This window comes from Symphalangus syndactylus, chromosome 8, assembly GCF_028878055.3.
Source record: "Symphalangus syndactylus isolate Jambi chromosome 8, NHGRI_mSymSyn1-v2.1_pri, whole genome shotgun sequence".
Lineage (NCBI taxonomy): Eukaryota > Metazoa > Chordata > Mammalia > Primates > Hylobatidae > Symphalangus > Symphalangus syndactylus.
In genome coordinates this window covers 14,569,943-14,596,423 of record NC_072430.2, presented here as the reverse complement: position 1 = coordinate 14,596,423, position 26,481 = coordinate 14,569,943, and the positions used below count along the sequence as shown (strand labels likewise).

Sequence of the window (26,481 nt, the reverse complement as noted above, 5' to 3'; positions counted from 1 at the left end):
CACCCAGCCTAGAAAAAGGGGATGTGGAGGTGCAGTGCCTGGTGCAGATGATTCTGGCAGCCCCACATAGGGGGGTTAGGCATGGGGCTAGATCCCTGGAGCAGCCTAGCCCCTGAATGAATAGATATAAAAGACCTACTGTGCGCCAGGCTCCAGGTGTGGCACTGGATGAGGCAAGCACAGTTCTGCCCTCATGGAACTTGCAGTCTGGTAAAAACAGAAAGTGGACTGGAGTGAAAATCACTGGGTGAGTGGGGCTGGGACGACTTCTGGGTTGTACACGGTTCCTCTAGCAAAGGTGCCGGTGTGTGTCCTGAGCGTGAGGCAGCGGAGGTGCTGGCTGCAGTCTTCCCAGTGTCTGCAGGTAACCAACTCGCTTCTCCTAGGAGTGCGGGGGCTTATGCTAATCTCGGGGTGGTGGTCACACGGAGTTCTTCTTGGGGAGTAGACGGGATGAGCACATTGGAGTCAGAATTCACAAGTACTGAATAGTGACTCAAAAACAAGGTTGCCTTGATCCCAGGAAACAACGTGTCATGTGTGTAGGTCACATTGACTCAATGAGGCAGTGCTCTCAGTGCGCCTGACCACTGAAAGGAATCCCTGCACCTGAGAACAGCTACTCGGGGCCCTGAGCAGGGGGCCCCCACAGCATCAGCACCCTGTATTGAAGTCGTCCATGAAAACTTTGCTTCTTAACTTGAATTTTGTGTCTAGTCAGGTCTCAGTACATTCTGTCAAGAGAGTCTCTCGACAGTAGAAAGGAGTAATGGTTTATCCTGTAATGTTGGCGGGTGGAGTAAAGAAAACACAGCCTGGGCCAGGTGCGGTGGCTCACGCCTGTAATCCCAGCACTTTAGGGAGCCGAAGTGGGCGGATCACGAGGTCAAGAGTTCATGACCAGCCTGGCCCACATGGTGAAACCCCATCTCTACTAAGAATACAAAAATTAGCCGGGCGTGGTGGCATGTGTCTTTAATCTCAGCTACTCAGGAGGCTGAGGCAGGAGAATGGCATGAACCCGGGAGGCAGAGGTTACAGTGAGCCGAGATCACGTCACTGCACTCCAGCCTGGGTGACAGAGCAAGACTCCGTCTCAGGGGTTAAAAAAAAAAAAGAAAAGCTGGGTGCGGTGGCTCACGCCGGTAATCCCAGCACTTTGGGAGGCCGAGGCAGGTGGATCATGAGGTCAGGAGATCGAGACCATCCTGGCTAACACGGTGAAACCCCGTCTCTACTAAAAATACAAAAAATTAGCTGGGCGCGGTGGCGGGCGCCTGTAATCCCAGCTACTCGGGAGGCTGAGGCAGGAGAATGGCGTGAACCCAGGAGGCGGAGCTTGCAGTGAGCCGAGATTGCGCCACTGCACTCCAGCCTAGGCGACAGAGCGAAACTCCGTCTCAAAAAAAAAAAAAAAGAAAAGAAAGAAAACACAGCCTTAGGTGTTCATAATAATCAGGAATGATCCTGGAGCTGCTGCCTTTTGAGAACATAGGATAGCAGCTTGTTTTTTCCTGCATGAGGTATTGTTTAAGGAAAACTTGACAGCCCTGAGCAGCCCCTTTGACCAGTAAGTATCCAAGAGTTATAATTAAATAATTTGGGCACTCCCAGAAAGGAAGCGTGGCTCCCTCCCCATCACCACCCTGCAAACCATCTTTAAAGGACATTTAGGCCAGGTGTGGTGGCTCCCACCTGTAATCCCAGCATTTTGGGAGGCTGAGGCAGGAGCATCACTTAAGCCCAGGAGTTGGAGACCAGCCTGGGCAACATAGTGAGACCCCATCTCTGAAAAAAAAAAAAAAAGTTTAATTAGCCAGGTGTGGTAGCATGCACCTATAGTCCCAGCTATTCAGGAAGATAAGGCGGGAGGATCGCTTGAGCCCCAAGAGGTCGAGGCTGCAGTGACCTGTGATCGCACCGCTGCCATCTAGCTTGGGCAACACAGCAAGACCCTGTCCTGAAAACAAAAAGCAAACCTTCTTGCAGGAGCTGGATTTTGAACTTAAAAACAAAAAAACAAGCACACATCGTTTGCCTGCTGCGCACACACACACATACTTCCTCCCTCCCTCCCTATCTCCTCTCTTTCAGCTCACCAAACTTTGTGTATTTTTTTTAGCATTTCCAAAGCATTTGAACTCTCAAATTTCTTATTTATTCCATCTGACAAGTTGCATCCTTCATTTCTTTCTTTTTTTTTTTTTTGAGACAGAGTTTCGCTCTGTCGCCCAGGCTGGAGTGCAGTGGTGCAATCTCCACTCACTGCAAGCTCTGCCTCCCAGGTTCACGCCATTCTCCTGCCTTAGCCTCCCGAGTAGCTGGGACTAAAGGCGTGTGCCACCATGCCCGGCTAATTTTTCTATTTTTTTAGTAAAGACGGGGTTTCACCATATTGGCCAGGCTGGTCTTGAACTTCTGACCTCGTGATCTGCCTGCCTTGGGCCTCCCAAAGTGCTGGGATTACAGGTGTGAGCCACCACGCCCAGCATCTTTTGCATTTTTATGAAGTTTTGAATATGAACAAGCCAAAATTTTAGACCACCTACTACTTTTTTTTGTTTTTTTAGTAGAGATTAGGTCTCGAGCTCCTGGGCTTAGGCAATTCTCCTGCCTCAGCCTCCTATAGTGCTGGGATTACAGGTGTAAGCCACTGTGCCCGGCCTACTTTTTTTTTTTTAATTTTTTGTTTGTTTGCTTGTTTGTTTTTTGTTTTGTGGTTTGTTTTTTTTTTGAGATGGAGTCTCGCTCTGTCCCCCAGGCTGGAGTGCAGTGGCACGATCTGGGCTCACTGCAAGCTCCGCCTCCCAGGTTCACGCCATTCTCCTGCCTCAGCCTTCCGAGTAGCTGGGACTATAGGCACCCACCACAGCACCCGGCCAATTTTTTGTATTTTTAGTAGAGATGGGGTTTCACCGTGTTAGCCAGGATGATCTCAATCTCCCGACCTCGTGATCCGCCCGCCTCAGCCTCCCAAAGTGCTGGGATTGCAGGCGTGAGCCACTGCGCCCGGCCTGTTTGTTTTTTTTTGATACGGAGTTTCACTCGTTGCCCAGGCTGGAGTGCAGTGGTGCGATCTCGGCTCACCACAACCTCTGCCTTCCGGGTTCAAGTGATTCTCCTGCCTCAGCCTCCTGAGTAGCTGGGATTACAGGCATGAGCCACCACGCCTGGCTAATTTTGTATTTTTTTTAGTAGAGACGAGGTTTCTCCATATTGGTCAGGCTCATCTTGAACTCCCGATCTCAGGTGATATGCCTGCCTCAGCCTCCCAAAGGGCTGGGATTACAGGCGTGAGCCACCACGCCCAGCCTCTTTTGCATTTTTATGAAGTTTTTAATATGAATAAGCCAAAATTTTAGATCACTTACTACTTTTTTTTGTTTTTTTTAGTAGAGATTAGGTCTCAAGCTCCTGGGCTCAGGCAATTCTTCTGCCTCAGCCTCTCACAGAGCTGGGATTATCGGTGTAAGCCACTGTGCCCGGCCTACTTTTTTTTTTTTTTTAATTGAATTTTTTTTGTTTTTTTTGATACAGAGTTTCACTCTTGTTGCCCAGGCTGGAGTGCAATGGCGCAATCTCAACTCACCGCAACCTCTGCCTCCTGGGTTCAAGCGATTCTTCTGCCTCAGCCTCCTGAGTAGCTGGGATTACAGGCGCCCGCCACCACGTCTGGCTAATTTTGTACTTTTTTTAGTAGAGACGGGGTTTCTCCATATTGGTCAGGCTGGTCTCGAACTCCTGACCTCAGGTGGTCCACCTGCCTCAGCCTCCCGAAGTGCTAGCATTACAGGCATGAGCCACCACACCCGGCCTAATTGAAATTTTTATTAAGATAACAGTCACTGCACTTGTATTTATAAGAAATCCTGAGTACCCTTTACCCAGTTCACCGCAATGGTAACTGCAAAACTATAGTACACTGTCACAACCAAGCCTTGTCTACTTTTTCTTTTTTTCTAAATTGTGATAAAATACACATGAGATTTACCGTTAGTGGCAGTACATTTGCAGTGTTGTGCAACCATTGTCACTATATAGTTCCAGAACATTCTTTTTTTTTTTTTTTTCTTTTTTGAGATGGAGTTTTGCTCTTGTTGCCCAGGCTGGAGTGCAGTGGCACAATCTGGGCTCACTGCAACCTCCGCCTCCCAGATTCAAGTGATTCTCCTGCCTCAGCCTCCCGAGACGCTAGGACTACAGGCATGTGCCAGCATGCCCGGCTAATTTTGTATTTTTAGTAGAGATGGAGTTTCACCATGTTGGCCAGGCTGGTCTCAAACTCCTAACCTCAAGTGATCCACCCGCCTAGGCCTCCCAAAGTGCTGGGATTACAGGCATGAGCCACCGTGCCAGCCTAGTTCCAGAACATCCTTATCCCTCAAGAAAGCCCCTACCAATGCGAAGCCACTCCCCATTCCTCCTCCCTCCTCCTGTCTCCCAGCCTCTGGCAGCTGCTCACCTGATTTCTACCTGGGATTTTCCTCTTCTGGATGTTTCATAGAAATGGAATCCTGGCTGGGCGCGGTGGCTCACACCTGTAATCCCAGTACTTTGGGAGGCCAAGTCGGGTGCATCACAAGGTCAGGAGTTCAAAACCAGCCTGGCCAAGATGGTGAACCCTGTCTCTACTAAAAATACAAAAATTAGCTGGGCATGGTGGCAGGCGCCTATAATCCCAGCTACTCGGGAGGCTGAGGCAGGAGAACCACTTGAACCTGAGAGGCAGAGGTTGCAGTGAGCCAGCATCGCGCCATTGCACTCCAGCCTGGGCGACAAGAGCAAAACTCTGTGTCAAAAAGAAAAAAAAGGAATCCTACAGTGTGTGGCCCTGAGTGATACGTGCTCTCTCTGACAGCCCCTGAGTGTGTCTGGGTTTCGTCTGTTTAAATGAGGGTTTATTCGGCCCCAGACTTCTGGTACAAACCAGAGGACAGCTAGCCGCTCTCGCACTCAGCACAGCTAACAAACCAGCAGTGCCAGGCTCAGCCGGGAGTTCTTTTGCCTCCAAAGAAAGGCTCAAGAAGAATCTACACTAACTTTAGTGGAGGCACTTACATCAGTGCCTCCACTAAAAATAAAGCAAAAACAAGCAAATCCAGGTGACAGTTACAAAAAAAAAATACAGTGAGTTTATAAAATAAATACAGTGAAGGTGTGTTGAGGCCGCCAGTGAATCAGGTCACTGTGATGAAAGCCACGCAGCAGGGCTGTGTGTTAACCCCACACGGCACCATCCTTGCTCACTGTGAGCAAACAGTGGAATTCCCTGCTCCCAAGATCCTGTGCTGCTTCCCACTGGCACCACTCTGAGACCGTAAGAAATCGGTTTTCTCCAGGGGAAGATGATGAAGTCATTTGCTTTGAGGTCCAGTGATTATCATTGTTTCTGACCTAATAGAAAATCATCCCTCACTGATGCCCAGCCCTGCTGGTCTCGAAGCCCCTCGCAGGCATCATGTCATGACACCCAGGGTGTGCCCAGAGCCCCGGCAGGCAGGACTGCCAGGCAGGGCTAGGACCAAGCCTCGCTGTTACCAACCCAGAGAGCAGTCAGCAAAGCAACCCCCGAGTTTGCCAACTTTTCAAGCATTGGTTTTTTTGTCTATTGAAACCTCGGTGTGTTTTAGCAGAGCATTTCCGAGTCACCCGACATCTGTGGCTCGGGATCATGATTGCCGTGACCACCCGGGGTGCTACGCGCCGCCCCGGCCTGGTGTCTGCTCTGAAAAGGTCCAGACTCAAGCAGAGCAGACACCCCAGGGCCACTTTGCCAGTCCTTCAACAGGCGCCATGGGCTCCGCCTCCAAAGCCTGTTCCATCAGCCTCTTAAGGCCTGCCTGTGCCACCAGCCCCTGGCTTATTGCACCAGCGTCCGGAACGGGGTTCTTGTTCTACCTGCCCTTCCCTGAAGCTTGTCCTCACTACAGCCAGAACGGTCCTCTGATGACATGTGCTAGTTCACATCTCTCCTCTTTTTTTTTTTTTTTTTTTTTTGAGACAGAGTCACAGAGTCTCACTCTTATTGCCCAGGCTGGAGTACAATGGCACGATCTCAGCTCTCTGCAACCTCTCCCTCCCGGGTTCAAGCGATTCTCCTGTCTCAGCCTCCCGAGTTGCTGGAATTACAGGCGCATGCCACCACGCCCGATTAATTTTGTATTTTTAGTAGAGATGGGGTTTCATCATATTGGTCAGGCTAGTCTCGAACTCCTGACCTCAGGTGATCCGCCCGCCTGGGCCTCCCAAAGTGCTGGGATTACAGGTGTGAGCCACCGTGCTCGGCCCACATCTCTCCTCTTTTTTTACTTTTATTTTGTTTATTATTACAGAGGGTCTTGCGCTGTTGCCCAAGCTAGAGTGCAATGGCGCGAATATGGCTTACTGCAGCCTCAAAATCCTGGGCTCAAGTAATCCTCCTGACTCAGATTCCTAAGTAGCTTAGGACTATAGGCACATGCCACCATGCCCAGATAATTTTTTAAATTTTGGTAGAGACAAGGTCTTGCTGTTGCCCAGGCTCGTCTCAAACTCCTTGGCTCAAGCAGTCCTCCCTCTTTGGTCTTCCAAAGTGCTGGCATTACAGATGTGAGACACCGTGCCCAGCCCTTTCCTCTTTTCACAACCTTCTGGCAGCTTCCCACGTCACTCAGAATGAAATCACACTTCTTCCCTCAGCCTGAAGCCTGCCATCAGCCCTGGCAGCCACTCTGGCCTCACCACTGGGCTGCAGCCTCCCAGCCTCCTTGCTGCAACCCTGAGCTACCCTCAGTTCTACACTTGCTGGGGCTGCTGGGTACCTTCCCTAGGTGTTGGCAGGATCACTGCCCCTCCACTCCGGGCAGAGTCAGGGTGTCCCTCTGGCCCTTCTCTCTGTTACGCAGTATGGCATTGGTTTGTCCGGGTTGTGCCCCACCCTCCCAGTAGGATGGCAGCTCTGGGTGGGCAGAAACAAGTGTTTTGTTTGCAGTTCAGGTTTCCCCAAAACCCAGCATGTGTGGGTGCTCATTTGTCGAACAAATGATCACATGCCTCCAATTAGAGGTGTCCAGGAGACAGCTGATGCGAGGCCTTGGGCCACATGAACCCTGCCAGTGGTAGGGGTGGTATGGTGTACTATGGAACCCAGTCTGGGAAATACTGGGTAAAGGCATGAGGCAAGATGATAAACCTGGAAAGATGTGTCCAGAATGACTTGCTCTTCCTCTTTTAAAGAGCATTTACTGGTGTCCCCATGTGCTTTTCATCAGACTGTGCTCTCCCACCCTCTGAGACCTGGCCTCTATCCCTACCCCTTCCTGAAGCCCTCATGGGCTGTCTGCAGGCCGGCCTCCCACCTAGAGTGAGGGCCCTGCCAGGGAGTGCCAGTTCTCCTTTCAGAGAGAAGCCGCTATGCCATGAGCTTCCGTCGTGTAAAGTCAGACCCAGACAGCCCGGGCCCTGGTGTCAGGAGTGTGGCAGCAGCCGGGGCCGGGGCTCACCTTCTGCTTCTTGGGCCGGCCACTGGTCACACAGGTGCGCTCAAATTGGGAAGCTCCATCATGCTGTGCACTTAGGATTTGTGTAGTTTTCAAATGTATGTTTTCCTCCAGTAATACAAAATAGAGTTTCTTTTTATTGGATGAAAGCAGGTGAGGGGCTGGGGACGCAGGATGTTTCCGAGGGAAGCAGGCGGCCAGCGTCCGTCCTCCATGCACCTCCTCAGCGTCAGGCTGGGCTGGAGCTGGGCAGACGTGGCCTCCTCCTGCAGGGAGCTCGCAGGCAGCACAGCGGCCCTTCCCAGAGGCCTGGCAGGCAGCGTGAGTGGGGTTGTGAAGGGTGGGCAGCAGCCTGCCAGGTGAGCAACGTGTGAGGGGGCGTGTGTGTCCAGAAGGGATGACTGGCAAGGCCAGGGTGAGGCTGGGTGCCGCCTGCTCTTCCCACCATATTCTGTTCTAGCGGCTTCTAGTAAAGGCTGTTAATGGGCGGAGGCTCACGTCAGGGGGCAGAGCCCGGAGGCAAGAGAGCCAAGGGAGACAGGGAAGTTTTATGTTCCAGAGACACTGCGAGGTGATGGAGAGAAGAGGAAAGGGGTGCGGGGTAGCCATCCTCTGCCTGCTCACGAGCACTTCTCTGCCTGCCACCGTGCTGCTTCCAGCACCCATCTTTCTCTATGTGGAGACCCCTCAGAGACTCCACTTTGATCCTTGCTGTTCTTGCCCTTCCCCTGAAGCAGTCATCTCCTCCTCTCTCCATCATTCCCGTTGTCCTTGACTTACTCTTCAAAAGCTAGTGGCTTCAAACCACAGCGCGTCTCAGTTCTGGGCCAGGACTATGGGCAGTGTGTGGGGGAGTCCCGGCTCTGCTTCACCACAGCAGGGCCCTGGCCAGTGGGCTGAATGGCAAGGCCTGGGCCACTTTTCTGTCTCCTCCACACGGCCTTCTGAGTGGGGAAGGCAGGAGCCTGGCGGGAGCCTCTCCTCCACACAGCCTGGTGGCCTCAGCTGGCAGGCTTCTTCCCCAGCCTCCTGGCCTCCCCACCCAGCCCTGCTTTGCAGAGTGATCACAGGCCTCTCCCCTCCCTTCCCTGGAGCCCCTGCATCCCCTGGAATGGGGGCTTAGCCTAGAGCAGCGCTTCCCCAAATCTGCACTTCTGAACCCCAGGTCCATGGAATGAAAATGGATGTGATGTATAGAAAGGGGTTTCCATAGCCAAACAAGTTCAGCTAAGCTCCAAGGGAAGGTGGTGAATATAAATCCCAAACATCTGATCCTAGCACAGCCAGCGGTGGGGACCTGCCTGAGTGCGCTCAAGGTGGTCCCTGGGGACTCGGCCCTGGCACCCTTGCCCTCCTGGACTGCATCCCACAGCCTCGCTGGCCACCCCACCCCAGCCTCCCTGCTGTGATGGGGCAGGGGCTGCGGTGACCCCGCAGCACAGGCGCGGCTCCCTTGGATCCCTTGGATCTCACCGGTGCATCTGGGGTTCTGCATGGAAAGTGGCTCGGGCTTCCAGTGCCGCTCTGCTTTAAGCTGGGACCGCTGTCCAGGGTGGTGCCCAGCCTTCTGGCCTCTGCCATCCAACCCTTCCCTCTCTCCCCTCAGCGGCCCTGTGTCCTCCGGGCATCAACTCTAATGCCACCTCCTCGCCTGACCACCCACTGCCAGTTGCTCATTTTATTTCCTGGTGGTGCCTCCCATATCTGAACCTAGCCTGGTGTTTACGTCCAACTACCTGCTCTGGTGCTACCTGAGATCCCCATCCAGCCCACTCACGACGGCTTCCAGAGCCTGTGCCTGTAACCTGGGCGAATGTATGGAGTGAGAGACCAAAGGGCTGAGGGAGCAGCGAAGGGAGACCCTCGCCAGGACTCTAGGACTCTGTTCTCTCTATGTCTCTTAAAATAGCTCACTCGCGGCTGGGCGCGGTGGCTCACGCCTGTAATCCCAGCACCTTGGGAGGCCGAGCTGGGCAGATCACTTGAGGTCAGGAGTTCTAGATCAGCCTGGCCAACATGGTGAAACCCCGTCTCTACTAAAAATACAAAAATTAGCTGGGCTTGGAGGTGGGCACCCGTAATCCCAGCTACTTGGGAGGCTGAGGCAGGAGAATCCCTTGAAACCAGGAGGCAGAGGTTGCAGTGAGCCAAGATCACGCCACTGCACTCCAGACAGAGTGAGACTCAAAAAAAAAAAACTAGCTTGGCCAGGTGAACCAGTAATCCCAGCACTTTGGGAGGCCGAGGTGGGTGGATCACCTGAGGTCAGGAGTTCAAGAGCAGCCTCAACATGGAGAAACCCCGTCTCTACTAAAAATACAAAATTAGCCTGGCATGGTGGTGCATGCCTGTAATCTCAGCTACTTGGGAGGCTGAGGCAGGAGAATTGCTTGAACCTGGGAGGCGGAGGTTGCGGTGAGCCGAGATCGCACCATTGCACTCCAGCCTGGGCAACAAGAGCAAAACTCCGTCTCAAAAAAAAAAAGAAAAAAAAAAAGCTAGCTCATTCACCCCACTGGCAGGCTGAGACCTGCAGTCACTCCAACTGCACCCTGAGTGAGCTCACACAAGAGAGAACTTTGGCCAGGCACGGTGGCTCACGCCTGTAATCTCAGCACTTTGGGAGGCCAAGGTGAATGGCTCACTTGAACCCAGGAGTTCAAGACCAGCCTGGGCAACTTGGCGAAACCCAGTGGCTACAACAAAACCCAGTGGCGGGGGCTCCCGGGCTGGCGTTTTTGTTCCTCACAGTGCCCACCACGGTCCTTCACAGCCAGGTCCGCCGCACCTCTCCTCTCATTCCTCCACTCTCTGCTCACCTGTGCCATCCCTGCCCTTCTTGGTCTCCTGCTGGAGTCCATGCTGTTATCTGCTGGGCTGTCCCTCAGTCTGGCCCACCTGACATTCTGGAGACAAGTGACCATCTCCCCTGTGAGACTGGCACCAGGGGCAGGACGTGGCCTCTCCGCCTCCTGTGGGGCCCACACTGGCTGCTGCATGCTGCCACTAACATGTCCCCAGTTCCGGAAGTCTCCTGTCCTTCCTTTTGTCACCCAACTCCTGCCTTCCCTGAAAGTCCCTTCCCGCTTCCAGCCCGCCGGGGTCAGCTTGGTCAGCGTCCATTCCAGCCCCAACGACCAGATGCTGTGGGTGCTTGACAGCAGGTGGAACGTGCATGTGCGGACCGGGATCACCGAGGAGATGCCTGTGGGGACCGCCTGGGAGCACGTGCCAGGTAGGAGCCCGCAGACAGGGCCTGTGGTGCCGGCCAGCCGGGGCTACCATCACTGGGGGCTGCTGGGCGCTCCCTCCAGGCTGCTGTCTGTGAGGCAGCCCGGTCCCCACCACACCGTAGCCTTTGTGCTGGGGCTGTGCTGTTGCCGCTGCTTCCTGGGCCAGGGGACAAGCCTCCCGTCATGTTCCTTGTTAGGGGAACCCAGGCCGTCCTGCTGGTGCTTTTATGGGAGGGCAGTTTGCACACTGCCCAGGCCCTTCTGTCCTTTGACTTCTGGCTTTCAGTGGCTTTGCTGGCCCTGCCAACTGGGCGTCCTTTCCCTCAGCTCCTGCCCCAAGCCCAGCCCATCATGGGCACTCCGTCCCCGCAGGGACCCTGGTGGAGGTGTGCAGTGTCACAAGAGTGGGCTCGGGAAGCAACGGCCCATCCCGTCCATGGCAGGGGCTCAGGAGGGACCCTGTCTGCCCACAGGGTTGCAGGCCTGCCAGCTGGCGCTGAGCACCAGGACCGTGTGGGCCCGCTGTCCAAACGGAGATCTCGCCCGGCGGTACGGCGTCACAGACAAGAACCCCGCCGGAGACTACTGGAAGAAAATTCCCGGCAGTGTGTCATGTTTCACAGGCAGGTGCCAGGGGCCAGTGGGCCCAAGGCCCCTTGGGGTTCCCAGGGCTCCTGTGGACCATGTTGGGGGGCTCTCAAAGAAGCCGACCCCGCTGGGCTCCACTCTCGCAAAGCAAGAACTGAGGGCAAAGCAGGAGTGTGTCCCAGGGAGGGAAGGGGCTGGACACCTGGGCTCTGCCAGAGTCTCCTGGGCAAGGACAAGGTGCTGTTGACATCCACTTACAGCTGAGGGTACGAGGTTCACATGGAGATGGTGGCTTGTCCAGTGTCCCCCACCTAGAATGTGGCAAGCCCAGACCTGCACCCAAGCTCCCAGCTCCATCTGTGCCCACCCTGCAGGCTGTGTGATTGACAAGTATGTGATTGGCTCTTGTCCCTGCAGTGACTGCTTCAGATGAGCTGTGGGCTGTGGGCCCGCCCGGCTACCTCCTCCAACGGCTGACAAAGACATTCAGCCACTCACACGGCACCCAGAAGAGCAGCCAGGCCGCCATGCCCCACCCTGAGGACCTGGAGGACGAGTGGGAGGTCATCTGAAGGAGCCCTGGCAGAGTCACGCGGAGGGGCCCGGCGTCTGTGGTGGGCACAGTGGCTTCGGAGTCACTCCCTGGTGGACGTGCTGCCTCAACACTTGTCCAGACACCTCTGGCCAGGTTGGACCCGCACACTTACTTTCATCTATGTCGGTTTCTGTCTCGTTCCAGAACCCACAGCCTCCACCCGTGGCTGGCGTGATTGCTGCAGCAGTGGCGCCTCCGAGCTCAGGACAGTGGTGACCGCCCGGCTGCATGCACTCCGATTACCTGCGTGCTGCCGTCTGGTCTCATCCACAGATAGCTCCAGCTTTTGCTGGTGGGAGTGGTCTCCGGAGGCCTCCCAGAACCTAGGGTAGCCGGGCAGCTGGTTTGGCCCAGGGGCTCTTTCCACATTAGTAGCCCCAGGGCCAGATGGAGCCAAAGGTCAGCTCTCTGCAGCGCAGGATGTGCTCGGTGATGGCTTTGTCCCATCACAGGGGGGTGTCCCCCCAGAGACAAAGCTGCAGAGCACATTCCACGCCAGACGCTCTGGCCAGGAAGCCGAGGCCGGGCTTGAGAGGAGAGCGCTGGCCATGCCAGGAGAGAACCATGCACAACACACCACACAACACACCTCACCACACAACACAACACACCACACACCACACCACACAACACACCACACCACACACCACACCACACACCACACCACACAACACACCACACAACACACCTCACCACACACCACACAACACACCACACAACACACCACACAACACACCTCACCACACAACACACCACACAACACACCTCACCACACAACACACCACACACCACACCACACCACACACCACACCACACACCACACCACACAACACACCACACAACACAACACACCACACAACACGCCACACAATACACCACACAACACACCACACAACACACCTCACCACACCTCACCACACAACACAACACACCACACAACACACCACACACCTCACCACACCACACAACACACCACACAACACACACCACACACCACACCACACAACACACCACACAACACACCTCACCACACCTCACCACACAACACACCACACAACACACCTCACCACACAACACACCACACACCACACCACACAACACACCACACACCACACCACACACCACACCACACCACACACCACACAACACACCACACAACACAACACACCACACAACACGCCACACAACACACCACACAACACACCACACAACACACCTCACCACACCTCACCACACAACACACACCACACAACACACCACACAACACACCACACAACACACCACACAACACACCTCACCACACCTCACCACACAACACACCACACCACACACCACACCACACAACACACCACACAACACACCTCACCACACCTCACCACACCACACAACACACAACACACACCACACACACCACACAACACACCACACAACACAACACACCACACAACACAACACACCACACCACACACCACACCACACACCACACAACACACCACACAACACACCACACACCACACAACACACCACACAACACAACACAACACACAACACGCCACACCACACCACACAACACACCACACCGCACCACACACCACACCACACAACACACAACACACCACACACAACACAACACACCACACAACACACCACACCACACAACACACCACACAACACACCACACCACACAACACACAACACACCACACCACACCACACCTCACCACACGACACCACACCACACCACACCTCACCTCGCTGCCCACACACGGCGCAGGCTGCCCACCTCCTGGAGAGCACACTTCAGCTGAAACAGTAAAGCCTGATGGGTGCAAATGGAACCTGGATGTGTGCACGTGTGTCCCAGGCAGGGACGGCACAGGAGGGTGCATGGGATGTGGGGGAGCTGAGCAAGGGCCGCTGGCTTAGAAATGTCTTTGGAATGGTATGTAACTAATGCTGCTGGCGGACATCCTAAAACCAGATGCATCCTCAGAGGATGAGTCTACTAATTATTGCCTTTTTTGTTGTATTAAAAACCTGCATAAAATACCTCATTTCAAATCAAATCTTACAAATTTAGAAGAGATACATATTTTCCGAAAACAGTGGAAGGCCTTTGTTCCTTCCCGGGTTTGTCCTGAGCCTGCACTGTCCTCGCCTGCAGCCTCAGAGGGGCAGGCATCCCCGCACAGACTTGACTGGCAGGGCGGTCACCGGACCTGCGGGCTGGCTCCGAGTGGCAACCCATGCCTTCTGCAGGGTATGAGTTGACACTCGACAGGTTGAAACCAGTGCCTCTATGGACGGCTGCCGTGGCCCCTTCAGACAATGGGCAGTGCCCACCCCGCCCACTGGCATCTGTGCGTGAGGGCTAAGCCGCCCTGCCACACATCCCGCCCCCTCCCGGAGGCAGCTTCAGGACAGGACACCGGGCTGGCTGCTTTTTTTAGCCTGCCTCTGGCCCAGGCCCAGTCCTCGGTGTCAGGGAGCCCCCAGGCCACAGGTGGAGGGTGATAAAATATGTTCTCTGACAGGACCCAGCCAGCCACATAGGTGGAGGTTTTCCATGTCCAAATGAGGTCAAGATGCCGAGATCCCAGATCTGACTTCACACTTCCCTTTTCTAGAACCTTCTGTAAAAGTTGGTGGCAGCAGAGGCAGCCCCAGGCCGGGCTGCACCTCTCTGTGTCTGTTGTGCCTTGCCCGGCGCCTCACGGATGGCAAAGCTCTCCTCACCCACGGGACTGTGGTGCAATTAAACCCGCGTCTAGGTGATGCTTTTAAACTTGTAGCTTCGTGCTTTGTACAGTTTTCTTTCTGGTTTTAATTTTTAGTTGTGCTTTGAGTCAGTGCAATAAACTAGACTTTTTCCAAACCTGGCCGAGTGTGGTGCCTGAGCTGTGAGAATTGCCCTCAGCCGACACTCACGAGGGCAGTGCAAGGGAGAGCCTGCCAGCCCAGCCCCACCGCAGGGAGAGTGCGTCAGCAGACCTGTCCCGGCCTGGCTGGGGTTGAAATACACACCGGTTTGCCCAAGTGGCTGTTACGGGGGAATGGCCACTCCAGAGCTGGCTGCACCCCATGGTAGCCTCTGAGGAGGAGGCTGCGGGGTGAGGTCCAGGGCTGCCTCCTCATGGAGCTGTGTGTGAGCAGCCGTTGGAGGGGTTCAAGCCGCTGGTTCTACATCTCCAGCCAGCAAACGAAACCATATCGCAGAAGTGCCCTGCTGGAAACTAGCACATGCAAAAGATGACACCCAGAACAGCAGCAGGACACACCATGTACCAGAAAATGACCTCAGCAAGAAATCTCAGGCCGTGTGAAGAGTGGCAAAGCTTTCCAGAAGGCATAAAAGGAAACCTGAATAAAGGAAGATATGTTCCACATTCCTGGATGGAGGACTACACACATTCCGGAAAGACCTCACTCTTTCCAAAGGAATTTATAGGTGTAGCTTGATTTCAGTTCAAATCCCCACTGGGATTGTTTTGTTGGGGCAGGCAGGGAGGAATAATGTTAGTGCCCACAAATGCCCATGACTGTGCCCAATGTGCTTCTCACCAGAGCCCTGCAAGGTGAAGTCTCATTAGCCCCTTGAGACTCAGAGAGGTTAGGTAACTTGCTCAAGGTCACACAGCACTGGGACTGGAAGCCAGCTCTGTAGAACTGCAGACCTGTGCTGTTTGATGCCTCCTCACTGTCCCCTGTCACTCCTGGGAAGAAGAAACGGGTGAGAACTGCTAAGTGATGACAGGTAGAGCCCCAGCACAGGCCACTCTATCGAATGGCATGGCCCAGACCCTCGGAGGGCCAGGCAGCAGCCTAGCGAGGCCCACAGGGAGGGAGCAGAATGGAGAGGGCATCTCAGATGCGTTTAAGGAGCGGCAGGGGTGGGGCAGGGGGGTGTCACAACTAATGTGGCCACTGCTTCATTCTCTGGGCAAAATAATATTAAATGGATTAAAGAATCTAAAACCAGTGGGAAAACTGTCTGATTTCTGGATGGCAAAGGCTTTCTAAACTCAAAAGTGATGGGACAAGCCACAGAGGAAAATAAGTACATAGATTTGATTTCTCCAATATATAGAAATGCTGCTGGGCACAGTGATGTGCAGTTGTAGTCCCAGCTACTTGGGAGGCCAAGGCAGGAGGACTACTTGAGCCCAGGAGTTTGAGGCTGCAATGAACTATGATCACACCACTGCACTCCAGCCTCGGCGACCGAGCAAGACCTTGTTTCTCAAAAATAAATAAATAGAAGGAAATAAATGTAAAAATGCTGCAAATTAAAAACCTCAAAGAAGGGAAATAATTGCAACAAATGGGAATTGATGTTGAATAGTTACCTTAAAAACTTATACAACAATAAGAGGAGTGCGCCCTTCGGCAGCACGTATACAAAAATTCTAATGATACAGAGATTAGCATGGCCCCTGCGCAAGGATGACTCGCAAATTCATGAAGCTTTCCATAAATATATTTATTAAAAACCAATAGGAGGAGCACTTCGAGTCGAGTGTAAGGGCCCTTCACAAAAGCAGAAGGAACACTGGTCCGAACCCCCAGCACCCCGGAAGCAGAGGTGAGATGGGAGCAGCTTGGGAGCCCCCCATTGGCGCCGCCCTACTGGGGAAGCCGGCCCGTACGTAGGCTTTGCATCTCGCCACCTCCACTTCTGTCCTCAAGAACAAGTCCTAAGTCGAGGAAAACAGCACAGCCTGTTTATAATTAGGAAACACTTAAAACAGCCTGGCATTGGGAACAGCCATGTTAACGTGAGCAAACTCCTCTCATGAAATAGCCTGCAGCTGTTAAGAAGCACGTGTGTGCAGGAAGCGGACGCGCAGGACATCACCGTGCCAGCGTGAAGTTCCCGGGCATGGTCATGAAAACGTGGTTCCGTAGGAAATCAGAGGGAGAAAGGGAGAGAAGGGGGAGGGAGACAACCCAAACGCTGGAGGGTATTTGTTGTAAACTTCAAACGTTTGGCAGGTTTGAAATTTTTCGTAACTCCACGGAGGAGCAAGAGGGGCAAAAAGAAACAAGTTGTCTACTTGTGATGAGCAGCTGGTCACAGTGGTTGCCTGGAGTATATACCTTTTTATATCCTTTGAATTTCCAGCCATGTAAATGTATTATTTATTCCAAAAATAAATCAGATTTACATTTTAAAAATTCAGTTGTCTCTGACTACTCTTTGTTATCATGGCTGGTTGAGTCAAATATCACAAAGTAGACACCAATGACTTCTTAAAAATCATATTTACAAAGTACAATGAGGGAAATGCTGATACTACAGTAAGGTTAAAAAAATACTAAATTGTGTAACTGATCTGGTTTCATATATATATAAATATGCACAGAAAAAATGTAATATATATCTGCATAGAAAAAACCTGGAAGAAACATATGCCAGAATGCTAGCAGTGCTTGTATGCGTGCAGATGACGCAGTCAGTCGGCGCCTTTACTTGTACGTGAGCGCTTAGGGGCCCTGCCTCCAGGGACCACGTGGGGCAGTGGGGCGCTTGAGACAGTGTTTCCCTGGCAGGGCCCTGCCACATGGTGGCCGGACCTCTTTACTCAATCCCCAGTGTTCTACAGTGAGCGTGAATTTTATAAGCAGAAAGAAATTACTTTTAAGAGCCAGGCGCAGTGGCTCACGCTTGTAACCCCAGCACTTTGGGAGGCTGAGGCAGGCGGATCACAAGGTCCGAAGTTTGAGACCTGCCTGGCCAACATGCTGAAACCCAGTCCCTACTAAAAATACAAAAATTAGCTGGGCGTGGTGGTGAGCGCCTGTAATCCCAGCTACTCCAGAGGCTGAGGCAGGAGAGTCGCTTGAACCTGGGAGGCGGAAGTTGCAGTGAGCTGAGACCACACCATTGCACTCCAGTCTGGATGACAGAGCGAGACATCTCAAAAAAATAAATAAATTACTTTTAAGAATCACCAGTAGAAATCTGTCTTTCCATCCTTTTTTTTTTTTTGAGACGGAGTCTTGCTCTGTCGCCCAGGCTGGAGTGCAATGGCACAATCTTGGCTCACTGCAACCTCCGCCTCCTGGGTTCAAGCAATTCTGCCTCAACCTCCTGAGTAGTTGGGAGTACAGGTGCCTGCCACCACGCCTGGCTAATTTTTGTATTTTTAGTACAGACAGGGTTTCATCATGTTAGTCAGGCTGGTCTCGAACTCCTGACCTTGTGATCCCCCCGCCTTGGCCTCCCAAAGTGCTGGGATTACAGATGTGAGCCACTGCACCCAGCCTTTCCCTCCATCTTGATTGCAGTGGTAATTACACACATGTAGACATTCATCAGAACTCATCAAAGTATACACTTAAGTCTGTGCATTTTATTACATGTAAGTAACCCTCAATCTGAAAAGTATCAGGGCAAAACCACACACTGTAGAGGGGCAGGGCTCCTCCACCAGTTACTCACTTCCCTTGAAACAGAAGCTCAAACGTGGAGTAGTCTTCTGTGACTAAACTTGTTTTCCGCCCTCCCAACTTCCAGGAAGATCCTTCTTCTGAATAGGATTTGAGGTAACTTAGGAAACTGCTCTCAATACGGAATTTTAAAGTTGGTGAAGAAGTCGACAGAAGAGGAAGTCACGGTAGGAAAACCAAGGTACTATCGGGATGAAGTCAGCACGCAGAGCAAGCCCAGCGAGGCCCAGGCGCCAGAAGGCCTTGGTCCCTGCCCACCTCGCCCAGGCCAGCCAGACAGCACGGACTGCCCTACAAGGTCACCTCAGGGAGATGGGGGTGGTCTCTCACTGCTGGCTTTTGACGAGCCCAGGAGGGCTCAGCCTTCACTATCCTCCCTAACAGGCATTTGGGGTGCGGAGATGCTGACGCCTGAATAAGGTTGGGATTCGGGGCCCTTGGGAACACTGGGCACCTGGTGGGTGGGTGGAGGGGCAGGACTGGCTGCAGCCGTGTTTCCCTTAGAAACAGACTGGTGGAATTAACGAACTAAACAAATGAACCAAGGTGCTTTGCCCCCCAAAAAGTGAGTTTTGTTCTGTGTGGAGCGATTGCCTTTGGGAAGCCACCAAGGCCACCTGCCAACAGGCAAACACTGTGCTGCCGTCTCCCTGGCTGACTCTGGCCCTCCCAGTCCTGCAAGCTCATGGCCAGGACGATAACGATGACAGGGGCAACACCATGGTCCTCGCTGCCCTTCCTGGGACAGGAGGGCCCAGAAGACTGATAAGCCAAACCCAGGGCCACCCTCGGCTGCTTATCTGCCCAGCACCTTTCCTCTAGGTCCTCTCCTCCCACCAGTGCAGGGGTCTGGGAGGGGGTTGCAGGGGAAGGTTCCTGAACCACAGATCCCTGGAGACTCAGTGGGAGCAGCTGTACCAGGAATCGGGCACCACTCTGCTGCCATAAGACTGCGTGAGAGCGTGAGAGCGACTGGCCAACTTCCTCTGACTTCCCTGTCCCCTCACCCAAATCAATGACATCAGGAGCTAATGGCCCAGGCTGCCCTCCTGCTGCGGTGCCCATAATTCTTCCGGCAGGCCCCGCCCTGCACTCCACGGCCAGCCTGGGTGCCTCATCCTGGTCACCTGACAATGGGTTTCGTGGGGCCCACTCTCTGTGTCCTGCCTGGGCCAGGCAGTGAGTACCGGGGGCAGGCAGCTGCCTCACCCCTGCATGACCCCCCCAGCCCAGGGGACTCAATGGCGCTGTCATCAAAGGGGCAGCTGTAGATCTAGGGGGGACATGGAAGGGGCTAGCCCTGGGCCTGTGGCATTGTGGAGGCTGACCTATAGAGAACAGAGCTGGAGCTGGGGAGACATGAAGTCTGCACGTCTAGACCCCCAGCGAGGAGCCCAGGCTTTCTAGGCAGAAGCTGTTGGGGCATCAGGGCTCCATGGGCTCCCCAGACCCAGCCCCTAAGAACCACGGCAGCTGTGCCAGGCCACTCCCATCTCCACTTCCATACCCTCCAAAGGAGAGGTACCTCCCCCCTCCCATGGCATCTCCGATCTGAGGACCTGCCACCTCCCAAAGGACCGGAGGCCCTGATGCCCCAAGAATTGGGCTTGGAAAGATGTTAATATCCATTGCCCCAAGTGCCAAGGTTCAGAGGCTGGACACACAGCAGCGGGGAAGTAGAGCCCTCACTCCAGCCTGCAGTCTGGGCTCTGTCACTGTGCTCTCTCTCCATCCTTCCCTCCCCACAACCAGGGCTGTGTGCCCACTTAACACACCACACACTTCCCAGAAACAGGAGTCACATCCTTTTCAGGGCTGGTAGGGTGGCTGAAGATGGCCCAAAACCTCCTGAATGGAAAAACCTTGATGGGGAGACTGAGGGCCAAGGCAGAAGTTTGTCCAAGGTCATCCCCAGAGTGGCGGATCCAGGACCCCGGGCAAGATCTTCCTACTGTCCAGGCCTCTCCCCCCGCTCTCTTGTGTGGCCCAGCACCCTGGACTCCTCCACGCCCAGGTGTGCTCCGCCCAGGCACGCTGGGGGCAGGGTGGGCAGCAGGTGCCCCCCGCCAGGAGAGTGGCTCTTCCTCCGGCAGATCTTCAGCCCTCTGCTCCTGGCAAGACACTGTGGCCCTCCTGCCCACGTTGGTGCGGGTTGAATTTCACGGCCCAGCAGAATTCCCAGGCAGGGCAGCCTGGCCATCCTCCCTGGTCTCTCGGCTCTGAGGGCATAGACCCAGCCTCTCGGCCTGGAGTCGTGGTGAATTCACGAAGAAGTCTCCATCTCCAGAACCTTCCTGAAGAAAACAGCTCTCCAGGCTGGGGCAAGAAGCCTGTCCCTCTAGTGATACAACTACCCCTCAATAACCCCGGGCACCACCTGGCACCCACTGGGGGCCACCCAGGGAGCCCACCCAGCCCACTTCGGGCTTGGACAGAGGAGGCCTGGAGGAAGGCACATCTAACCCCACTGACCTGCATGCAGCTGGGGCCAGGGGCCTGCTGCCACCGCAGAGGTGAGAAGCAAGAGCAGCAAGACCTGGTGCTCATTAGTCATGGGGGAAGAACAAAAGGGGGCGACAGGGACAAATCCAGGCCTGGGTGGGCTGTCAGGGGGAGTGATACCCAAAGAGGAACTGGTGATCAGAGGGGGGTGGAGGATACGAGGTACAACTTGTTCATGCCTCAACACCAGCCACCGCGGGCCTGCCAGCCCTGCGTGCCCTCCCTGGCCCAGAGTCCACAGGGTGCAAAAGGCTGACCGCACAGGACCTCCTGTGAGAACCCTACGCTGCAGAGCTCGTTCTCTTGGCTTCCAGCCCTTTTTATACGCTGTCCTGCTGCTTGGACATGCCAGTCCCCACCCCTGCACCTACCCAGCTCCTGCTGCACTCAGCTGTCACCCACTCTGGGACACACACCTGTCCGAGGCTCTAGATCAAGGTAGGAGGTTGGTCCTCACTCCTTTCCGGGGCTGGACAGCGAGCTGAAGGTCCGAGCCCAGCTGCACCCACAAAACCTGCCACCTGGAACTCACCTGACCAAGCCCAGCCCCCAGTACATGCGACAGATGAGGCAGAGATTGTGCTGTACAGAGATCAATATATATAAAGTGCCGGTACAACGCTCTGAAAAATAGTTTTGTCCCAAAATCCAGCGCCTAGGGTGCTCCGGGCCTAGCCTTTGCCAGTGAGGTCCAACGGCTGCAGGAATGGGGGCAGCGGCAGCTCGTCCAGGGCCTCAGGGAAGCGGCCTGGAGAGATGGCGGTGACCAGCACCTGCATGGCGCGCGCGAAGAGCGAGGGCGGCGCCAGGCCCGCCAGCCACTGGAACTTGTCCTCACCCAACAGCCGCTGCCAGCGCGGCCGGTCGCCCAGCAGCTCCTGGCGGGCCGAGCCGGCGGCACCCACGGGGGTGTACAGCGCCAGGAGGTCCAGCAGCAGCAGGCGGCGCTGGCGCGGCTCTCCTGGAGCTGAGGCGGGGGCTCCGGCGGCGGAGGGAGTGGCCCCGGCGTCGCGGCCCAGCTGGCGCAGCAGCAGCTCGAGAGGCGTGAGGCCGCCGCCGTCGCGCAAACCGGGCGAGGCGCCGTGGCCCAGCAGCAGGAAGAGGCACTCGGGGCGCGCCAGCTCACAGGCCACGTGCAGCGACGTGCCACCGCCCTCCACGCGGCTGCAGCCACGCCGGTCCAGCACGCGCGCCCGCTCCTCGGCCGGGAAGTCGCGCAAGGTGCGCAGGATGCGTCGCAGAATGCCCACGCGGTTGTAGCGCACTGCCAGCGCCACGTGCGGCCCGGGAGCCGCGCAGCAGCGGAAGCCGGCGCTCGGCGGTGCGAGCGCGCGCCGCGGGAACGTGGCCAGCAGGTAATGCGCGTACGCTTGGTGGTCGTGCACGAGCGCGTAGAGCAGCGCCTCAGAGGGCGAGTAGGCGGCGGCGCGCCCGCGCTCGTCCCAGTGGAAGGCCTCGCTGGCGCGCATATCCTCCAGCAGCCACACGGGTAGCAGGTCGCGCACTGCCTGGTAGAAGGCGAACGACGACTTGCGGCACTGCTTCTGCGCTCGCGAGCGCGCCGCGCCCGAACCCTCGGGCCCGCCGTCCGCGCCACCCCCAGGCCGCCGCGCGTCCCACGGCATGCTGGCGGCGGGGCGCTCCCCGGCGTCAAGGCATGGATCCCGCGAAGGCACGCCTGCGGGGAAAGGAAGGGGCCACGGTGAGGCGCGGGGAAACTGGGTAGGCCCAGGGACTCCCCTCTGCCCCTCACACAGCCCCTCCGGTCCTGGCCCACCAGGCCTTCGTACCTACCTCCAGCCTCCGCCAGGCCCTTCCAGTCACCCTACAGCTCCATCTCTCCCACGCCCAGAACCACCGCCTCCATCCTTGATCTAGCTGTACCTGTTCTCCCTCCTTGAAACTGACTTGCTCTCTGGCACCTCTGCTGGAAATGCCCTTGCTGCCCAGGCCCTCAAATCTCCCCTCCCCTCTCCAACCCAGGGACCCACTGGAAGAGCTTCTGTTCCCACCTAAGCCAGGTTCATACGACCCCAAATAAAGAAAAGGCCAGGGAGGAGATGAGAAAGCTTGGGCCCACATCTCAAGCTGAGGCAAATCCACTCTCCAGCCCAAGCGCAACCCTGACCCTGACCTCCGACCCCAGACCACTTAGAGGCCCCTGGAGCCTCTTCCTGGGCTGTTCAGAGGCATGATCTAGACTCAGACCTACCTGGTTCCTGCACCGCGATCACCTAGTTCTGGGGATGTGGGTATATCACTGTCCCTGGCCGAGCCTCAGCTTCATCTGTAAGAAAGGGGAGGGGTGGACGACGGCTGTGCGGGCGGGGTGAGCCTGGGGCGTGGCACCAGCCCTCTATCCAAACATGTTTGCTTACACGTTAGCACCCCTAGCTCCTGGGAGGAGACAGGAGGGTGAAAACAACCTGGAGACCGATGTGCACCGCACTGCACAGTCTGCCATCCTCTTCAGGTCCCATACCTCTCTTCATCTCTCTGACTACTAGATGAAGCGGGTACTGCCATCCCACTTTCCAGCAGGGCACAAGCTTCTCCAATTCTCCAAGGTCAGCAAGCCATGGCAGAGCCAGGCCTAGAACTCAGGTCCCCTGCGTCTCAGTTTGGGCTCATTCCAGAATTGGTGGGGACCCCCAACCCACAGAGAATCGAGCTTGAGCCCTGACCCTGCCCTCTGAGTCCCCAGCCGCGACCTGAGCCTAGGCGTCTGACCTCTGGCTCCGTCCCAAGCTCCCTTCTACCTTCTTTCAAGGGTAAGCCCTTGGTCACAAGGGGCCTGGGACAGAAGGCAGGCCGCGTCCACACACACTGACTGGGTCACTATCACTGGCAGTAACTGAGTTAAAGAGAGCGGCACGGTGCGGGTAGGCTGTGGCCCGTGGGCAACACCGTGACCGGAGCCCCTTCCCCAAGCCTGGGCCTCCGGGCCCCAGATATGCCCTGTGCCGGCACGCGTGGGGCGCCGGGCGGGTTACGTAAAGTTCGGCCTCCCCACGTCACGGGGCAGAGTCACGGCCGCGGCTCGTGAATAGGGAGGTTGGGCCATCGAAGGCAGCGCCGCGCCCGAGGCCACCCGCCACCTCCTACCCGTCCCCTCCCGGCCTGCACGGCCAGACGTCGGGCGGCGGAGGGTCGCGGGGTCGAGCGGGGCGTCCGCGCGCAGGTGGCCGGCGCAGCGAGGGCTGCACCTGCGTGCGCGTGTGCCGGGGGAGGAGGGGGCGGCGGCCGCGGGCGCGGCGCGGGGGACGGGGACTCACCATGGGGGGCGCGGGGCCACAGGCCGGGCGTCCCCGCCCCTGCCGCGGGCCGGAGCGCGCGCTGTCCCCCGCGGGCGAGCGGGCGAAGGTCCCACGACGGACGCACGGGAGGGAGCCGCCGCCGCCCGCGCCCGCCGCAGCCGCGCTCTGAGCCGCCGCGGCCGGATCGCAGGGCGGCGGTGCCGTCGCCGGCGGCGGGCTGGCGGGCGGGCGGCGGGCGGCGGGCGGCGCAGTGCGGCCCCGGCCAGGCAGGACAGCGGAACCGTCCGCCGCCGCCATTGGCCTGCGCCGCCGGCCCCCGCCACCGCCCATTGGCCGCCGCGCTGCACCATTGTTACGTCACGGCCGGCGGGCGGGGCGCACCGCTGGACCCGCGGAAAACTTCGGAGAAACTTGAGGGAGCGCCGGCGGGAGGAACGGAGAGGAGGGGCGGGGCCGTGGCGAAAGGGGCGGGGCGTTGATGGGCGGAGGCAGGGCTCTCGGAACCCGAGCTGCAGGCGAAGAAAGGCTCCCAGCTCCGAGCTGCCCCAGCCGGAGAGGGCGCCGCTGCTCTGCGAACCCGGGCGCGCGCGTAGATGGCCCGCCCTCCGCCGTGCGTGACTTTCCTCGTCGCGTCCAGCTCCCCTTTTCTCTGACCTTCCGTGACCTTGGGAAAAACCTCCGGGCTGTTACCCCATATGCACATGGGAGGGCCGGGGGTAGGAGCCGCGACCCCTAAGGGCTCCACCGCCTTCTGCCCGGCCAGGGTCGTGCCTGGCGCGCCCCCGCTCCAGCTGACCCGCGCAAGGGAGGGAGGGGCGGACGGATGGGGACAGCTGTTTAGGAGCGCGCACTGCGCCCATCTCGGTCTCAACACTCTTGTTTCCACTTCGTTTCACGACCACCAGCCACAGTGGACACGATGATCCCCAGTTCACCTGCCAGCAAATCAGGGCTCAAGAGGGGGCCTCAGAGGAGCGGCCAGGAGGGAAGCCGGGGGTTTGCCCTGCGGTTCTTCCCACATTTGGGCGGGATAGATTCGATTGGGCCTCGGCCACCCCCACCGTCTCCGTCGGGGGTTCCAAGGTTTGGGGTCATGACCTAGGGGGCTTAGGAGCCTGGGTCCATCTCTACTAATTTATGGCCTCACTCGCCCCCAGCGGCTGGGAATTCTAGGCCCATTTTACAGATGTGGACGCAGATCTGGAGAGGGGCAATGACTGCTCAGCCCCCCACCCATCCTCCCAGACACGACCTTCCACCTGGAATCCCCCCACACACGTTCTCAGAGGCCAGGCAGCTGGGGTCTCATGGTGAAATCCCCACATTCCATGCAGGGGTCTTTCTGGTTCCTTCCCTAGAATGCTGTCCCTGCCCTTCCAGTACTCTCACCAGGGAGACCCTCCCACTCCCCAACTCCGCTCCAACCAAGCAAGGCCTCTGCCTCGCCCCGGTGGGAGGGGCCTGGTCTAGAGGGCACGCCCCTGCACACACACTCAGCCCTGTCCTGGCTTCTCTGTGTGCCCCAGCCAGTCAGTCTGGGTGGAAGTCTTACCTGGGCCCTCTCAACAGACCTAGGCAGGCCCCTGTCCCCAGCCCAACGAGCTCAATGCCTTAGGCACACACGCCACAGAACAGTCCTGAGAGGCCAAGTGGACAGTACCACGAGGCAGGCAAGGCTGTGAGGCCCAGAGAGGGTCAGGCCACCCCAGCGCAGGTAGGCACTCACGTGCATCTTGCCCAGACTGCCATGCATGGACCCACCAGGGGGATGACCAGACCCCACCAGCCCTGCCCCACCTCAGCAGGGGGGACCTTCCAGGCCACGCCATCTCTCCCAGGGAGTCCATGGCAACTGCCAAGCTTACAGCAACCAGGTTGTCAGCAGGAGTAGGGGTACAGAGGGCACTAGACCTGGCATCCGCACCCACCTTTGCCTCAGCTCCACACGTCTCCTCCTGTATCTAGGCCTGTCTCCCCAGGGCTTCTCCCATCTGCCGGTTTTGGATGCCTCTGAGTACGATGGCGGGGAGAGCAAAGTGAGTGGAGGTCCTGGAGTCAACAATCGGCCTTTGGGAGCCCCAGACCCAAGGGGACATCTTGGGGAGATGGTGCCCAGGTGGGCTCTCTGTGGCTCAAGGCTCCCCTGCTCTCTTGCCCTCTTCGAGGGCTGGAGTTGAGATACAGCTGTCTCCATAGCTACTGGTGGAACAAAGGTGAAAGGGCACCTGTGGATGACAGGCTGTGCACTGGGCCTCAGGGCGGGTCTCTCTCCACCCCTTGATGTCTTCCCTGCCCCCATGCCCTGACCTGCCCTCCTCACTGGGGTTCCCAGAGGCCTTTTTTTTTTTCCCAAGACAAAGTCTCATTCTGTCACCCAGA

At 56.6% G+C, this 26,481-nt stretch overlaps 3 protein-coding genes and 1 non-coding gene across 10 annotated transcripts in view; 3 read left to right on the top strand and 1 right to left on the bottom strand.

The window, feature by feature from the left end:
* Window positions 1-14,768, top strand: part of TECPR2 (tectonin beta-propeller repeat containing 2) — a 143,788-nt gene extending 129,020 nt beyond the window's left edge. For 3 of the 4 annotated variants that reach the window (XM_055288102.2, XM_063643823.1, XM_063643824.1), the window contains exons 18-20: window positions 10,572-10,713; window positions 11,185-11,334; window positions 11,717-14,768. In XM_055288102.2, coding sequence (XP_055144077.1) covers window positions 10,572-10,713; window positions 11,185-11,334; window positions 11,717-11,871 — 447 coding nt within the window. In that variant the 3' untranslated portion in view covers window positions 11,872-14,768. The remainder of the gene's footprint in view (window positions 1-10,571; window positions 10,714-11,184; window positions 11,335-11,716) is intronic. The other variant, XM_055288103.2, reaches the window with a different exon arrangement.
* Window positions 12,443-14,768, top strand: LOC134737276 (histidine-rich glycoprotein-like). Its single transcript, XM_063643902.1, has 2 exons — window positions 12,443-12,845; window positions 12,889-14,768. The coding sequence occupies exons 1-2, from the start codon at window positions 12,443-12,445 to the stop codon at window positions 13,707-13,709; spliced, it is 1,224 nt and encodes a 407-aa protein (XP_063499972.1). The 3' UTR covers window positions 13,710-14,768.
* Window positions 14,769-16,267: 1,499 nt separating this feature from the next.
* LOC129488921 (U6 spliceosomal RNA) lies at window positions 16,268-16,371 on the top strand. The gene has a single exon (XR_008659765.1). It is a non-coding gene; the product is annotated as a U6 spliceosomal RNA (small nuclear RNA).
* A 5,051-nt stretch (window positions 16,372-21,422) lies between these two features.
* On the bottom strand, window positions 21,423-24,373 carry ANKRD9 (ankyrin repeat domain 9). Of its 4 annotated transcripts, none has more exons than XM_055288146.1 (3): window positions 24,121-24,373; window positions 23,058-23,132; window positions 21,423-22,523 (listed from the first exon to the last, which is right to left on the bottom strand). In XM_055288146.1, exon 3 carries the CDS (start codon window positions 22,468-22,470, stop codon window positions 21,517-21,519), a length of 954 nt encoding a protein of 317 aa, XP_055144121.1. In that variant the 5' UTR covers window positions 22,471-22,523; window positions 23,058-23,132; window positions 24,121-24,373; the 3' UTR covers window positions 21,423-21,516. The 4 variants fall into 4 exon arrangements, with proteins under 4 accessions (XP_055144121.1, XP_055144123.1, XP_055144122.1 ...); XM_055288148.2 differs by lacking the exon at window positions 24,121-24,373 and adding an exon at window positions 23,605-24,021; XM_055288147.2 differs by lacking the exon at window positions 24,121-24,373 and adding an exon at window positions 23,224-23,598.
* Window positions 24,374-26,481: the final 2,108 nt, after the last annotated feature.